General features: G+C 33.5%; 1 protein-coding gene across 4 annotated transcripts in view; it reads right to left on the minus strand.

Annotated features, from left to right (window-relative positions):
- LOC115888487 (flocculation protein FLO11) overlaps nucleotides 1–12,646 on the minus strand; it is a 244,885-nt gene that overhangs the window by 105,628 nt on the left and 126,611 nt on the right. For all 4 annotated transcript variants that reach the window (XM_030908234.1, XM_030908235.1, XM_030908233.1 and 1 more), the window contains exon 3: nucleotides 6,259–6,408. In XM_030908234.1, coding sequence (XP_030764094.1) covers nucleotides 6,259–6,408 — 150 coding nt within the window. The remainder of the gene's footprint in view (nucleotides 1–6,258; nucleotides 6,409–12,646) is intronic.

Below are 12,646 nucleotides of genomic sequence, written 5' to 3' on the forward strand. Positions count from 1 at the left end.
TGGTAGAACGGTGAAAATTTAGAGTTGTTTGTATTTTTAAGGCCAAATAAAAAAAATATTTTTTTTTCCAAAAATAAAAAAATGAGGGTGGGCTACCCTCTCGGCTACCCTTATCACTTAAGGGTATAAGAATAGATAACAACCTATTCTTAGACGTACTGAATATACAAATAAAATTTTATCAAAATCGGTTAAGCCGTTTCGGAGATGGTAACAAAAAATCTTAAAAAACAACCCCTGTTAAAAATAGGGGATGATGGTAGAACGGTGAAAATTTAGGGTTGTTTGTATTTTTTAATGCCAAATAAAAAAAACTACAATATTTCTTTTTCAAAAAATAAAAAAATGGGGGTGGGCTACCCTTACCACTTAAGGGTATAAAAAATAGACAACAAACTATTTTCAGACCTACTCAATATACATAATAAAATTTCATCAAAATCGGCAAAATCGTTTCGGAAATGGTAACAAGAAACTTAAAAAAAAACAACCCCTATTAAAAAATAGGGGATGATGGTAAAACGGTGAAAATTTAGAGTTGTTTGTATTTTTTAAGGCCAAATAAAAAAAATTAAAATAATTTTTTTTTTCAAAAAAATAAAAAATGGGGGTGGGCTACCCTTACCACTTAAGGGTATAAAAAATAGATAACAAACTATTTTCAGACCTACACAATATACATAATAAAATGTCATCAAAATCGGCCAAGCCGTTTCGGAGATGGTATCAAAAAAACAACCCCTATTAGAAAATAGGGGATGATGGTAGAACGGTGAAAATTTAGAGTTGTTTGTATTTTTTAAGGCCAAATAAAAAAAATAATTTTTTTTTCCAAAAATAAAAAAATGAGGGTGGGCTACCCTTATCACTTAAGGGTATAAAAAATATATAACAACCTATTTTCAGACCTACTCAATATACTTATAAAATTTCATCAAAATCGGCCAAGCCGTTTCGGAGATGGTATCAAAAAAACAACCCCTATTAGAAAATAGGGGATGATGGTAAAACGGTGAAAATTTAGAGTTGTTTGTATTTTTTAAGGCCAAATAAAAAAAATATTTTTTTTTCCAAAAATAAAAAAATGAGGGTGGGCTACCCTCTCGGCTACCCTTATCACTTAAGGGTATAAGAATAGATAACAACCTATTCTTAGACGTACTGAATATACAAATAAAATTTTATCAAAATCGGTTAAGCCGTTTCGGAGATGGTAACAAAAAATCTTAAAAAACAACCCCTGTTAAAAAATAGGGGATGATGGTAGAACGGTGAAAATTTAGGGTTGTTTGTATTTTTTAATGACAAATAAAAAAAATTAAAATATTTTTTTTTTCAAAAAATAAAAAAAAAATGGGGGTGGGCTACCCTTATCACTTAAGGGTATAAAAACAGATAACAACGTATTCTCAGACCTACTGAATATACATATAAAATTTCATCAAAATGAATCAAGCCGTTTCAGAGATGGTAACAAAAAATTAAAAAAAAAAATCCCCTATTAAAAAATAGGGGATGATGGTAGAACGGTGAAAACTTAGGGTTGTTTGTATTTTTTAATGCCAAATAAAAAAAATAAAAATATTTTTTTTTAAAATAAAAAAAAATGGGGGTGGGCTACCCTTATCACTTAAGGGTATAAAAAATATATAACAACCTGTTTTCAGACCTACTCAATATACTTATAAAATTTCATCAAAATCGGCTAAGCCGTTTCGGAGATGGCAACAAAAAAAAAATAAAAAACAACCCCTATTAAAAATAGGGGATGATAACAGAACGGTGAAAATTTAGGGTTGTTTGTATTTCTTAATGCCAAATATAAAAATAAAAAACATTTTTTTCTTTTCAAAAACTAAAAAAAAATGAGGGTGGGTTACCCTCTCGGCTACCCTTATCAGTTAAGGGTATAAAAATAGATAACAACTTATTCTTAGACGTACTGAATATACATATAAAATTTTATCAAAATCGGTTAAGCCGTTTCGGAGATGGTAACAAAAATTAAAAAACAACCCCTATTAAAAAATAGGGTATGAAAGTAGAACGGTGAGAATTTAGTGTTGTTTGTATTTTTAATGCCAAATAAAAAAAAATTAAAATATTGTTTTTCACAAAATAAAAAAATGGGGGTGGACTACCCTTATCATTTAAAGGTATAAAAATATATAACTACCTATTCTCAGACCTACTGAATATACATATAAAATTTCATCAAAATCGGTTAAGCCGTTTCGGAGGAGTACGGTAACCAAAACTGTAACACAGGAATTATATAAGATAATATTATATGTAAACTGGCGGAGTGCGGAGAACGGAAAGACTGATTATAGCAATAGATAAAATTTAAAACTATAATTTAAAACTATTCAAGAAAGTACACACAAAACAAGGCAACGCCGCGCGTCTATTCGTTCAATTCCGAGCAAAATAGCGAGGCTCCACGAAGTTGGGGCCTCGCTCGCCAAAGCGAGGCCCCATCGACAGGTCAGATTTTGATGCCAGACGAGACTTCTAGGGTATTAAGATATTCTTTGCCCAAACGAAGGGTGTCTCACTATTGGAATTACATGTACATTTTCTTGGCAGTCATTGTCAGTCTTATGGCAGTCGCTGGCAGTCATTGTCAGTCTTATGGCAGTCGCTGGCAGTCATTGACAGTCTTATGGCAGTCGCCTATAATAATTACATGGCAGTCATAGGCAGTCTTCCTCGTAGTCATGGGCAGTCGCTTGACAGTGAAAAATTATTTTGGCAGTACGTGTACATTTTTTACCCGAGTGAGACACCCCTCGAGCCCAAATCTCCCGTTTAGACAACATTAGGAACGAGAGAATACGAGAAAAAAATAAAGGTGGAGGGCAACATTGTGTAAGAACTTAAAAAAAACTGCAATGGTACGGCCATGCACAACGAATGGCTGACGAGAGAATACCAAAGCAAGTCTTACAGTAGTATAAAACAGCAGGAATAGATGGGATTTTTCCTGCCCTTCTAAGGAAGGGTCAGGAAATAGCTACACTCCATCTATTAAACATTACAAGAAGCAGGTTAGCGATAGGATATATACCAACCATCTGGAGAAGAGTGACTGACTGGGCTAAACCCAAATCATTAAGGCCTATTAGTCTCACATCGTTCATATTAAGAACGATGGAGAAAGTAGTGGACAACCGTATTAGAGTAAATCATCTATAGGTTAAACCACTGCACGATAGTCAGCATGCATATAGAGCGGGCAGATCGACAGAAACTGCTCTGTACCAGTTAACTGAGCTAATACAGGCAAGCCTGGATAGCAAAGAAACAGCACTTTGTGCCTTCTTGGACATTGCAGGGGCATTTGACAATATACCTCACAAGGTGGTCAAGCGATCTCTTGAAACAAGAGGGGTGAACAGTACGATAATTCGCTAGTTTTGGGAAATGCTCTTAACACGAACAGCTGAGGCTGAGATATGTACCAAAACTCTAGTTGTTAAAACAACGCAAGGAACTCCACAAGGTGGAGTGACCTCCCCCCTACTGTGGAGCTTGGTAGTGGATGAACTACTGGAAGAATTAACTCTAGCGGGAATACACTGCATAGGGTATGCAGATGACATAGCCATCATTGCAGGGGGGAAACATGAAGGTGCCCTGTGTGATATTATCCAAAGAGGACTCCGCTTCGCTGAGAGATGGTGCAGGACTGTCGGGCTGAGTATTAACTCAGATAAAACCGCAGTAGTGCCATTCACCAGAAAGCGAAGTTTGAAAAACTTGAAAAGAATCCATCTAGATGAAAAGGAAATACTGCCATCACAGGAAGTGAAATATCTGGGAATAACCCTGGATAGTAAATTTCTCTGGAACAGGCATATTAAGAACATTACCAGCAAAGCCACAATGACTCTCATGATATGCAGAAGACTGGTGGTGAATTTGCGCTGGATGTATACCATGATAGTAAGACCCATGATTACTTATGGAGCAGTTGCTTGGTATACAAAACTAGAGCAACGTACAGCAAGGCAAAACCTGTCCAAAGTACAGAGACTGGCATGTATCTGCATCACAGGTGCCATGAGAACATGTCCAACAACAGCAATGGAGGTCATTCCAGACCTAACACCACTGCACATTGTTGTCGGTAGTTATTGCGACAATGATTAGAATGGTCATTGACGGAAACAGTACTGCGAGAATTTTCAGGTCAAGGGCTTGGAACACCCTCAAAAAGAAAATTCCACTTCTCCAACTCCCAGTGGATGACATACCAAGAATTTACAACTTTGAGAAACACCTCACTGTAGTATTGAGTAATAAAAAGGATTGGAAGAAAGAAACGCTTACTCAGCATAAAAAAGACCATACCATCACGTGGTATACTGATGCTTCCAAAACCAAAGCAGGGACAGGGATAGGAGTATTTGGGCCGAAATCTAAATACTCCGAACCAATGGGTACCTACCCCAGTATCCTTCAGGCAGAAATTTGCGCTATCAACAGATGCGTACAATTTATCTTAGATATGAACTATCGAAAACAGGAAATTGCCATCCTATCCGATAGTCAAGCAGCACTTAACGCGATCAACTCAGTAACTATCAATTCGAAGTTGGTCAAATAATGCCTAGAGAAGCTTAACAAATTAGGCAAAGAAAATAAAGTCCTCCTACTCTTGGTGCCTGCTTACCAAGGGATAGAAGGCAATGAAAAAGAAAATGATCTAGCTAGAAAAGGAGCGAACACTCCACTAACTGGACCAGAACCGTTCTGTTTTCCAAACGGGAACCAACTGAAAGCGGAACTGAAGAATCTGGAAGACTCCATCCGTAACTTGGAATGGGTGTCCTCCAACGGTCTAAGACACTCGAAAAAGTTCCTCAGAACTTATGACCGAGAAAAATCAAAGGTTTTCCATGGTTTAAGTAAAAACAATCTTCGGATTGTCACGGGGTTTCTAACAGGACACTGTCTCCTCAACAAACACCGCAGTAGGCTGAAACTGAGAAACAACGGCAAATGCAGATTTTGTGGGGAAAATGGGGAAACACCAGAACACCTTATCACTGAGTGCGCCGAGACGACGACCATTCGTGCCATGAACCTTGGTATGTCTGATGTCGAGGATGGAGAGCTGGCCTCTGTAGAGCCGTCTCAGATACTGGCTTTTGTTAAAGCCCTGAGACTGTATGATGAGTTATAACTCGTTATAACTCAAGAAAGGCGAACACACAATAGATCTATAAGGTCGCGGTGATTAACTCCCCTCCTAAACATTCTACATTCTACAAGTCTTACAGTGGACCCCTGCCAACAGACGTAAACAAGGCCGACCTAAACTTTCCGGAATCGACAGAGCCATGTCGGAAAGTAACTTACTACCAGGAGATTTGGGACAACAGACGGAGGTGGCGCATGGAGACTGGAGGGCGATGAAGGACGCTGCGCTGTAAAAACCGGATATACATACATATATTTTTATAACTATTTCAATAACTACTAACATTAATTTATTGACAACGTGAAATGGTGTTCACAGATATAGGACCAGGAAATAAAAAACTTTTTATGTCAAAAATTACCAAAACAAAAGGTAACTGGTCCTAAACCTGCGAACGCCGTTTCATATATAACATAAGGACGCATAATACTACATTATTTATTGACAACGTAAAATAAAACAACAAATTATTGAGTCTACCTTATCTTATATTTTTGATTTTAGTTTTGAATAAAATTAGAACGGCCCTTATAAACCGGAATTTAAGTCGGCCATTTTAGGTCCCCATCGCGGTGCACCTAAGTTTTTTGATATGCTTCTTCCTTAATCTTTTTATTCAAAGAAAACAATTATAATCGATTGTCATTCCCCAGCCGTTTTTGTTTTTTTTCGATCATACAGTATGTATTATGTTATATAATATAGAAGCGTGAATATGTAAGCCATCATGATTAGAATTTCTGATCACGTTTAGTCGTATTTTCTCTACCTCTATATTTCTGTTTTGTTCCTAGTGCTCAATAATACCATAAATTAATGTGTCAGGTTCATATAGAGACAACAAATTTTCATATAACTTTTAACCCCATTTTACACAGTTCAATGTTTGTATGTAAATATACGGAAAGTGTTGTGTACAATGAACTATTTCGGTTGCCTCTGAATTGTTGATTTTTTTCCATCTTCTGCACTGGGGTTTAGACCTCACACACAACCCGTATAGAGGTTTGTTTGAAATGCTAAAATATATATTTTAGCATTAAACTTACCTGCGTCACTGTCTGCCGATAAACCTAAGCTGTTGGAGTTGTCGTTCACTAAGGCTTCAGTAGTGTTTGATAGAGTTTGAGGGGATAAAGTTAAGTCTTGAGCACTAGAAGAATCGAAGAAATCGAAAGAGGCCGTGACAGTATCTGTACCTGAAACAATAAAAAAATATAATTATAATTAATCAGTAGCGTACAATTTAAGATTAAAACTTTTGAATATACAGGGTTGTTCACCACATACGACACGGAGTATTGCAGCTAAACGATTAGATTTTTACAATTTGTAAGTTTTGGGTTCGTTGAAGGACTATTAGAGCTACAATTTAAAAATATTTTTACAAGATACAGAGTGTCCCAAATAAACAAAAAATATCAAAGTTTTATTTTTTTAAACGGAACACCCTGTATATTATTGCATTTTTAGTTTCTACGATTAAAATAAAGGTAAATTTGATTAAGGTTTATTACACTCAAACTTTACCGTTTTTGAAATATTTTCAATTTTGCGAAATTGTAGTATAAATTTTAAGGCTTCATTTCGCCGAGGATATCAAAGTTTTTAATACTAAATATTTACTGAAGTTTATTTATTGATCAGTTATTGTGTTGCAATAATAAAAATTATACTACTTTATACAGAGTGTCTAAAAATTTATTTTAAATAATTACTAGCTTTAAACGGCAATAATTTATTTAATTTAAACAGAACACCCTGTATATTTTATGAGAATCAGATGCACAATTTAATTGTCTATCAATTTGTATTATACCACTTCTTAACTACTCCTTCAAGTTTTCGTAGAAAATGCATTTTCTTATAATTTAGACCTCATTTATCAATATACCTATGGAAAATTGACATTTTAGATTGTTTTTACAACAACAAATGTACAAAATGTACAGGCTAGTAACATGGTACAAAGAATACAAGGTATGATATTGCGCAGGTTGGTCGCTACGTCACAGGTGATAACAGGCGCTATTGGTCAGCACGCTCCGCGCGCCGGTTCAAATCGTCAAGATATTGTTATCAACCTGTTTTTTTTGTTTATATACCGTCATTGAATTATCGCTAAGCAAGTTACTGTGGAGCAGTGCATAAGGAGTCGGGCTAGGAAGCGAGAGACCGGAGTTCGAATCTCGGCCGGAACATCACTTTTTATTTATTTTTTTAAATACTGTTGTGTTCTATAGTTTATTTTTGTAGTATAAAAAAAAGAACTATTTATTCTGTTTTTTTTTATTCTCCGTTATTAATATAAATTAATTGTTAGTACAATACCTCATTTAATATAAAATAATATTGTACTTTTTGAAATGTATCGGGCCCTAATTGTACCTAAAAGTAATATATTTTTAGTGATATACCATATTGTAAACTATTTAATATTTCAGTCACTTAAAAAGTTAATTTGCAGTGAATAATTCCGTACCATTAAAGGAAATTTGAGCTATATAACCCTTGATGGGCATATTCTGGGTATGCAAATACTTCCTTTAAATTTTGGGTGTCGTTCAACCGATTTATTCTCAAAACCAGAAACATCTACATATAAAAAGAAGCACAGGTCACTAATTATAATAAACTTCACCCTTGGTATTACTTCCACTAATTATAATAAACTTCACCCTTGGAATTACTTCTATCACAATTACAATACGTTAATCTGCATTGGCATTTTCTACTTTTGGATGGGAAACAATAAACTTCCCAACATTTTTTAAATGATGTAACAATTCCTCTTGTGGTTACTTTTCCATAGATATCCTCATCTCTGTCCTCATGTGAATTCAGAGGCAATAAAAATGAAAATTATTTACCATAAACATCGCAAACTAAAAACCTAATAAACAATTATTTTATACCGAATATAGAAATAAATTTAGTATTTTTACCTATTATCGTCCAAATCCATGTTAATAGATAATTATTATTTTTAAATATATTTTTGGAACTGCTGGTTTTAGTAATTATTAAATTAAACGAACTAAAAAGTCTTAAAAATAAACAATTCTTAACCATAACCTCAAAAATGCAGATCTCCTGTCAACTTTCTTTATTTTTTATTTATTCATTATTTTCCTAGTGACGTCACAGGTGGTATGCGCGAACTGAACGAAATTGGAGCCGCTATCGATCATACCTTGTATTCTTTGTACCATGGGCTAGTAATATTATCGTTTTTAGTAAAACGATAATATTACTAGCCCATTTGTATGCAAAAAGAAAACTATTTAAATCTTTATAAAAGAGTATACCATTAATTAAATATACCACCAGTATTTCTGCCCAAATACTAATTAACTACATGCTTAATTGTGTTCGTTAATAAATTATTCTAAATAAATGTGGATTTGAATCAGTAATCAATATAATAATAAGTTATGAAAATGAACGTCTCTGTTGTTATAAATAAGCATTTGTCAAAAAATTAAATATCATTTTTAAGGTGTTACTTTTTACCGCACTGTCTAATACACATACATAATTCAGTTTTTTAGTTTTTGGAGCAATTATTATTAATCAACGCAAACAGTCAATTAATGTAGTTTGAATACTGGAATCATATTAATTGGTCCTCTTTAACAAATATTTAAACAGGTTTTTTTTTTTTTTAATGAAATAAACGAACTATATCGACAACATTAGTATTTGTACTCTTTGAAAATTTGGTACATCTTTAAAAATAATCTAAAATGTTAGTATTCCATGGGTATATTGATAAATGAGTTCTAAATTACAAGAAAATGCATTTTCTATAGAAACTTGAAGAGATAGGTAAAAAATGGTATAATACAATTTGATAGACAATTAAATTGTGTATCTGATTCTCACATATATACAGGGTGTTCCATTTAAATTAAACAAGTTATTGCCATTTAAAGCTAGTAATTATTTAAAATAAATTTTTAGACACTCTGTATAAGGTAGTAAAGTTTTTATTATTGCAACACAATAACTGATCAATAAATAAACTTCAGTAAATATTTAGTATTAAAAACTTTGATACTCTTGGAGAAATGAAGCCTTAAAATTTATAATGCAATTTCACAAAATTAAAAATATTTCAAAAACGGTAAGGTTTAAGTGTAATAAACCTTAATCAAATTTACCTTTATTTTAATCGTAGAAACTAAAAATGTAATAATATATAGGGGGTTCCATTTAAAAAAATACAACTTTGATATTTTTTATTTATTTGGGACACTCTGTATCTTGTAAAAATATTTTTAAATTGTAGCTCTAATAGTCCTTCAACGAACCCAAAATTTACAATTTGTAAAAATCTAATCGTTTAGTTACAATACTCCGTGCCGTATGTGGTGAACAACCCTGTATAAATAACCAAAGCAGATCAAACCAATTCAAAACACTTACATTTAACATAGTATTAAGAGTAAAGTAGAGGTGGGCAAAGATTGAAAACGAGTCGTTTATTTGAACGAGTATTAAAAATGAATCGTGAGATTCGATTCACTGCTTAGAATATACGGTTCGTTCAATTGAATCATGGCCAGCACGGATCCATAAAATTTGAACGAGCAGTAAAAAGAGTCGTGAGAATTGAAACGGATCACAATTGATTAGTTGTTGGTAGTAAAGGCATAGAGAGAGTCGGGCACCAATATTTAGACTCTAAGCAAAGATCATGGGCATAAAATGCAAACGATAAGAAAGTTATTTACAAGAAAAAAACTTATTTATTCTGTGCTTAATCGGGAGTATCTGTAATGCATTTAATTTTCACGTTAATATTTCTGTTAAAATAATATTTACCGACTATAAACCATTAAATGTCGGACTAAAAAACGAAATCGTGCTTATATGCAACTCCAAATAAATATTGGTCTCTGCTCAATATGATGAAAAAACGGCGTCAGCGATGGTTATGAAATGAATATCGCTGTCATTTTATATGTAAAATTATATGGGGAATATCATCGATATTTATTTCCAAGCCAACTGGACGCCAATATTTTCGATCATGCGGTATTATACAGGCTGTTAATTTGTTTATTACTCGCAGCAAGAGCTTTATGGTTGAAATATGGCAATCGCGGCCCGCTCGTCGATAGACGACGCGACGGGACGACTCGGCAGAAAACCCTATAAATGCATGCGTTCTCAATAGCCAGTTTTGCCATTCTGTTCCCCTATAAGTAACTGTCCAGTTAACAGTCTGCATACTATTAATTATTTGATTATTAAATCGGAATTAAAATATGCTCTAAAATTATCAAATTGGTATTAATAAAAAGTCTTAAATAAATAGTATATATGAATTGAATTGATAACTTAATATTATTGGTAAAATAATCAATCCAATTACGCCAGTGCCATAAAGCGTTGAAAAACAAGTGAAAGAACTGTATATTTCTTTTACTGGTCCCTTAAGTGATTGTCCGACCAAATTATCGCCGGTAGTTCCAGTTACGATTCTTGTTTTTATGAAACGTAAATTGTGCATGTGATTCGTTAAAGTAAATACCAAATATAGCTTTGATTTCAGGACAGGTTCTTATATTTTTAATATTTTTTTTAAGAAAGGCTGAAAAAAAAATATTTTATTTGTTTATTAACATCTCCAAAAATATCGAAATATATTTACTAATATCTTAGAATTATGTAAAGTGAATATGAAGTAATATGAAGCCAAAAATGCAATAATATACAGGGTGTTCCGTTTAAAAAAAAACATCCTGATCCATTGACACTTTTTTGAGCCACCCTGTAAAAGTTAAAATATTTTTCAGAAATACATCCTTGTACATACTTTAGGTTTGCACTTAAACAAAATTCCGAAGTTTTTTTATTCTAGGAGCTACAGATGCAAACCAACCAAACCCTGTACATAAAAACAGCTAGAAACATCGAATTTTGTTTATCGATTAGATCATTATCTAATCGGCATGCCAAGTCCACAGGCCCAGTTCAACGACAAAAATACAAGAGGTTTGGTACGTGACAGGCTAAGTCCGCAGATCGGGTCCGCAAGCAAATTAGAAACATATTATTTCAAGACAAGTTTTTTTTTAATTTCTAATTTTAGGATGACAGTTCAAAATTTAGAAATATTTTTTTTGAAAAACTTTAAACATCTTTTTTGGAAAACTGAAACCACTCTAAGGATGTCCATTTTATGACCATTCATATATCGGTTGAACGGAAAAACAAAAATATATCGGTATTATTCCGGTTGCAAAACTCATAGATCGAAAATCGTTCTAATTCGAAATAGACGACTGACCGGAAATACAACCGACGATAATAGAAAATAAATCTGGAATCCTTTTTCTTGCTTATCCGAACCGCAGCGCTATCTATATAAATTTTCTGCGCGGTTGCAGGGCCAAAACCCGATAAAATTTCGGGGCGCGCGGGATATCGTCCCATTTTAGTTCTGTCATACTAGGGAGATTTATACGTCTATTTTGACCTACGAGGAGGATAATATTTTACCAGGTAATACTGTAAATTTTCATATATCCAGAAGGCGGATATTCGCATCCGTTGGACCGGGTTTCTCATTTCGGCATAGATTTCCCCTGGATGATTATTTTCAAAAACTTAATACACAGAACATGATTTATTAGCTCTACTTTCAGTTATTGTTATTAAAAAGTGTATGAGTAAAAGATACTCTCAATACAGCCGTACTCTTAATGGTACACAGGGTGTTTCAAAAAACGTGTGCTATCTCTCGTGGAGAGATTCCTCACGTAAAAATAAGATTTATTTTTCATATCAACATAGGTCCGATTCTGATTCGTTTCGTAGCTACAGGGTGTTAAAGTCTTAATATTTTTTTGATTTATTATAATGCTCTTTAAAAAAAAAGTACTTTTAACGATGCGAATGAAATTTTGAGGGTAAAAGTTACTTTAAATGCTATACATATTTTAATGCTAAAAAAGTGTCGAGATAATATTCACCAGAAACGTGCATATGGGTAATATTTTTCTAAAAAAAGCATGTACGCCACTAACTTTTCTAAGAATCCTAAGACTTATTTAGAGAGACGGTACATGTTTTTTGAAACACCCTGTATAATTATCTACATCTGAAGTCATGGAGGCCATTTAACTACTACAAGTGCGAATTGTCTGTTGTGTCATTATATACTATTATATATTTACTATTGTAGCGCTCTTCAAAAAATCGTTTGAAGAAATTTTTTGTAAATTTCATATTTTGGCAGATATTTACGAAAAACTGATTTTTAGGCCATTTAACGCCATTTGTTCAGTCAAAGCTGGCCGAACATGGTGTTAATTTTTACCCCTAAAACTATTCCCCAAAAGGTACACAATCTGCCTAAAAAGTCAAAGTCGATGAATTACACCGAGACTTGAGTCCTTATCGTGTCCTTATTTACTGGACTATAGG

The sequence above is a fragment of the Sitophilus oryzae genome, unplaced genomic scaffold, assembly GCF_002938485.1.
Source record: "Sitophilus oryzae breed Bouriz unplaced genomic scaffold, Soryzae_2.0 scaffold_771_pilon_pilon, whole genome shotgun sequence".
Taxonomy (NCBI): Eukaryota; Metazoa; Arthropoda; class Insecta; order Coleoptera; family Curculionidae; genus Sitophilus; species Sitophilus oryzae.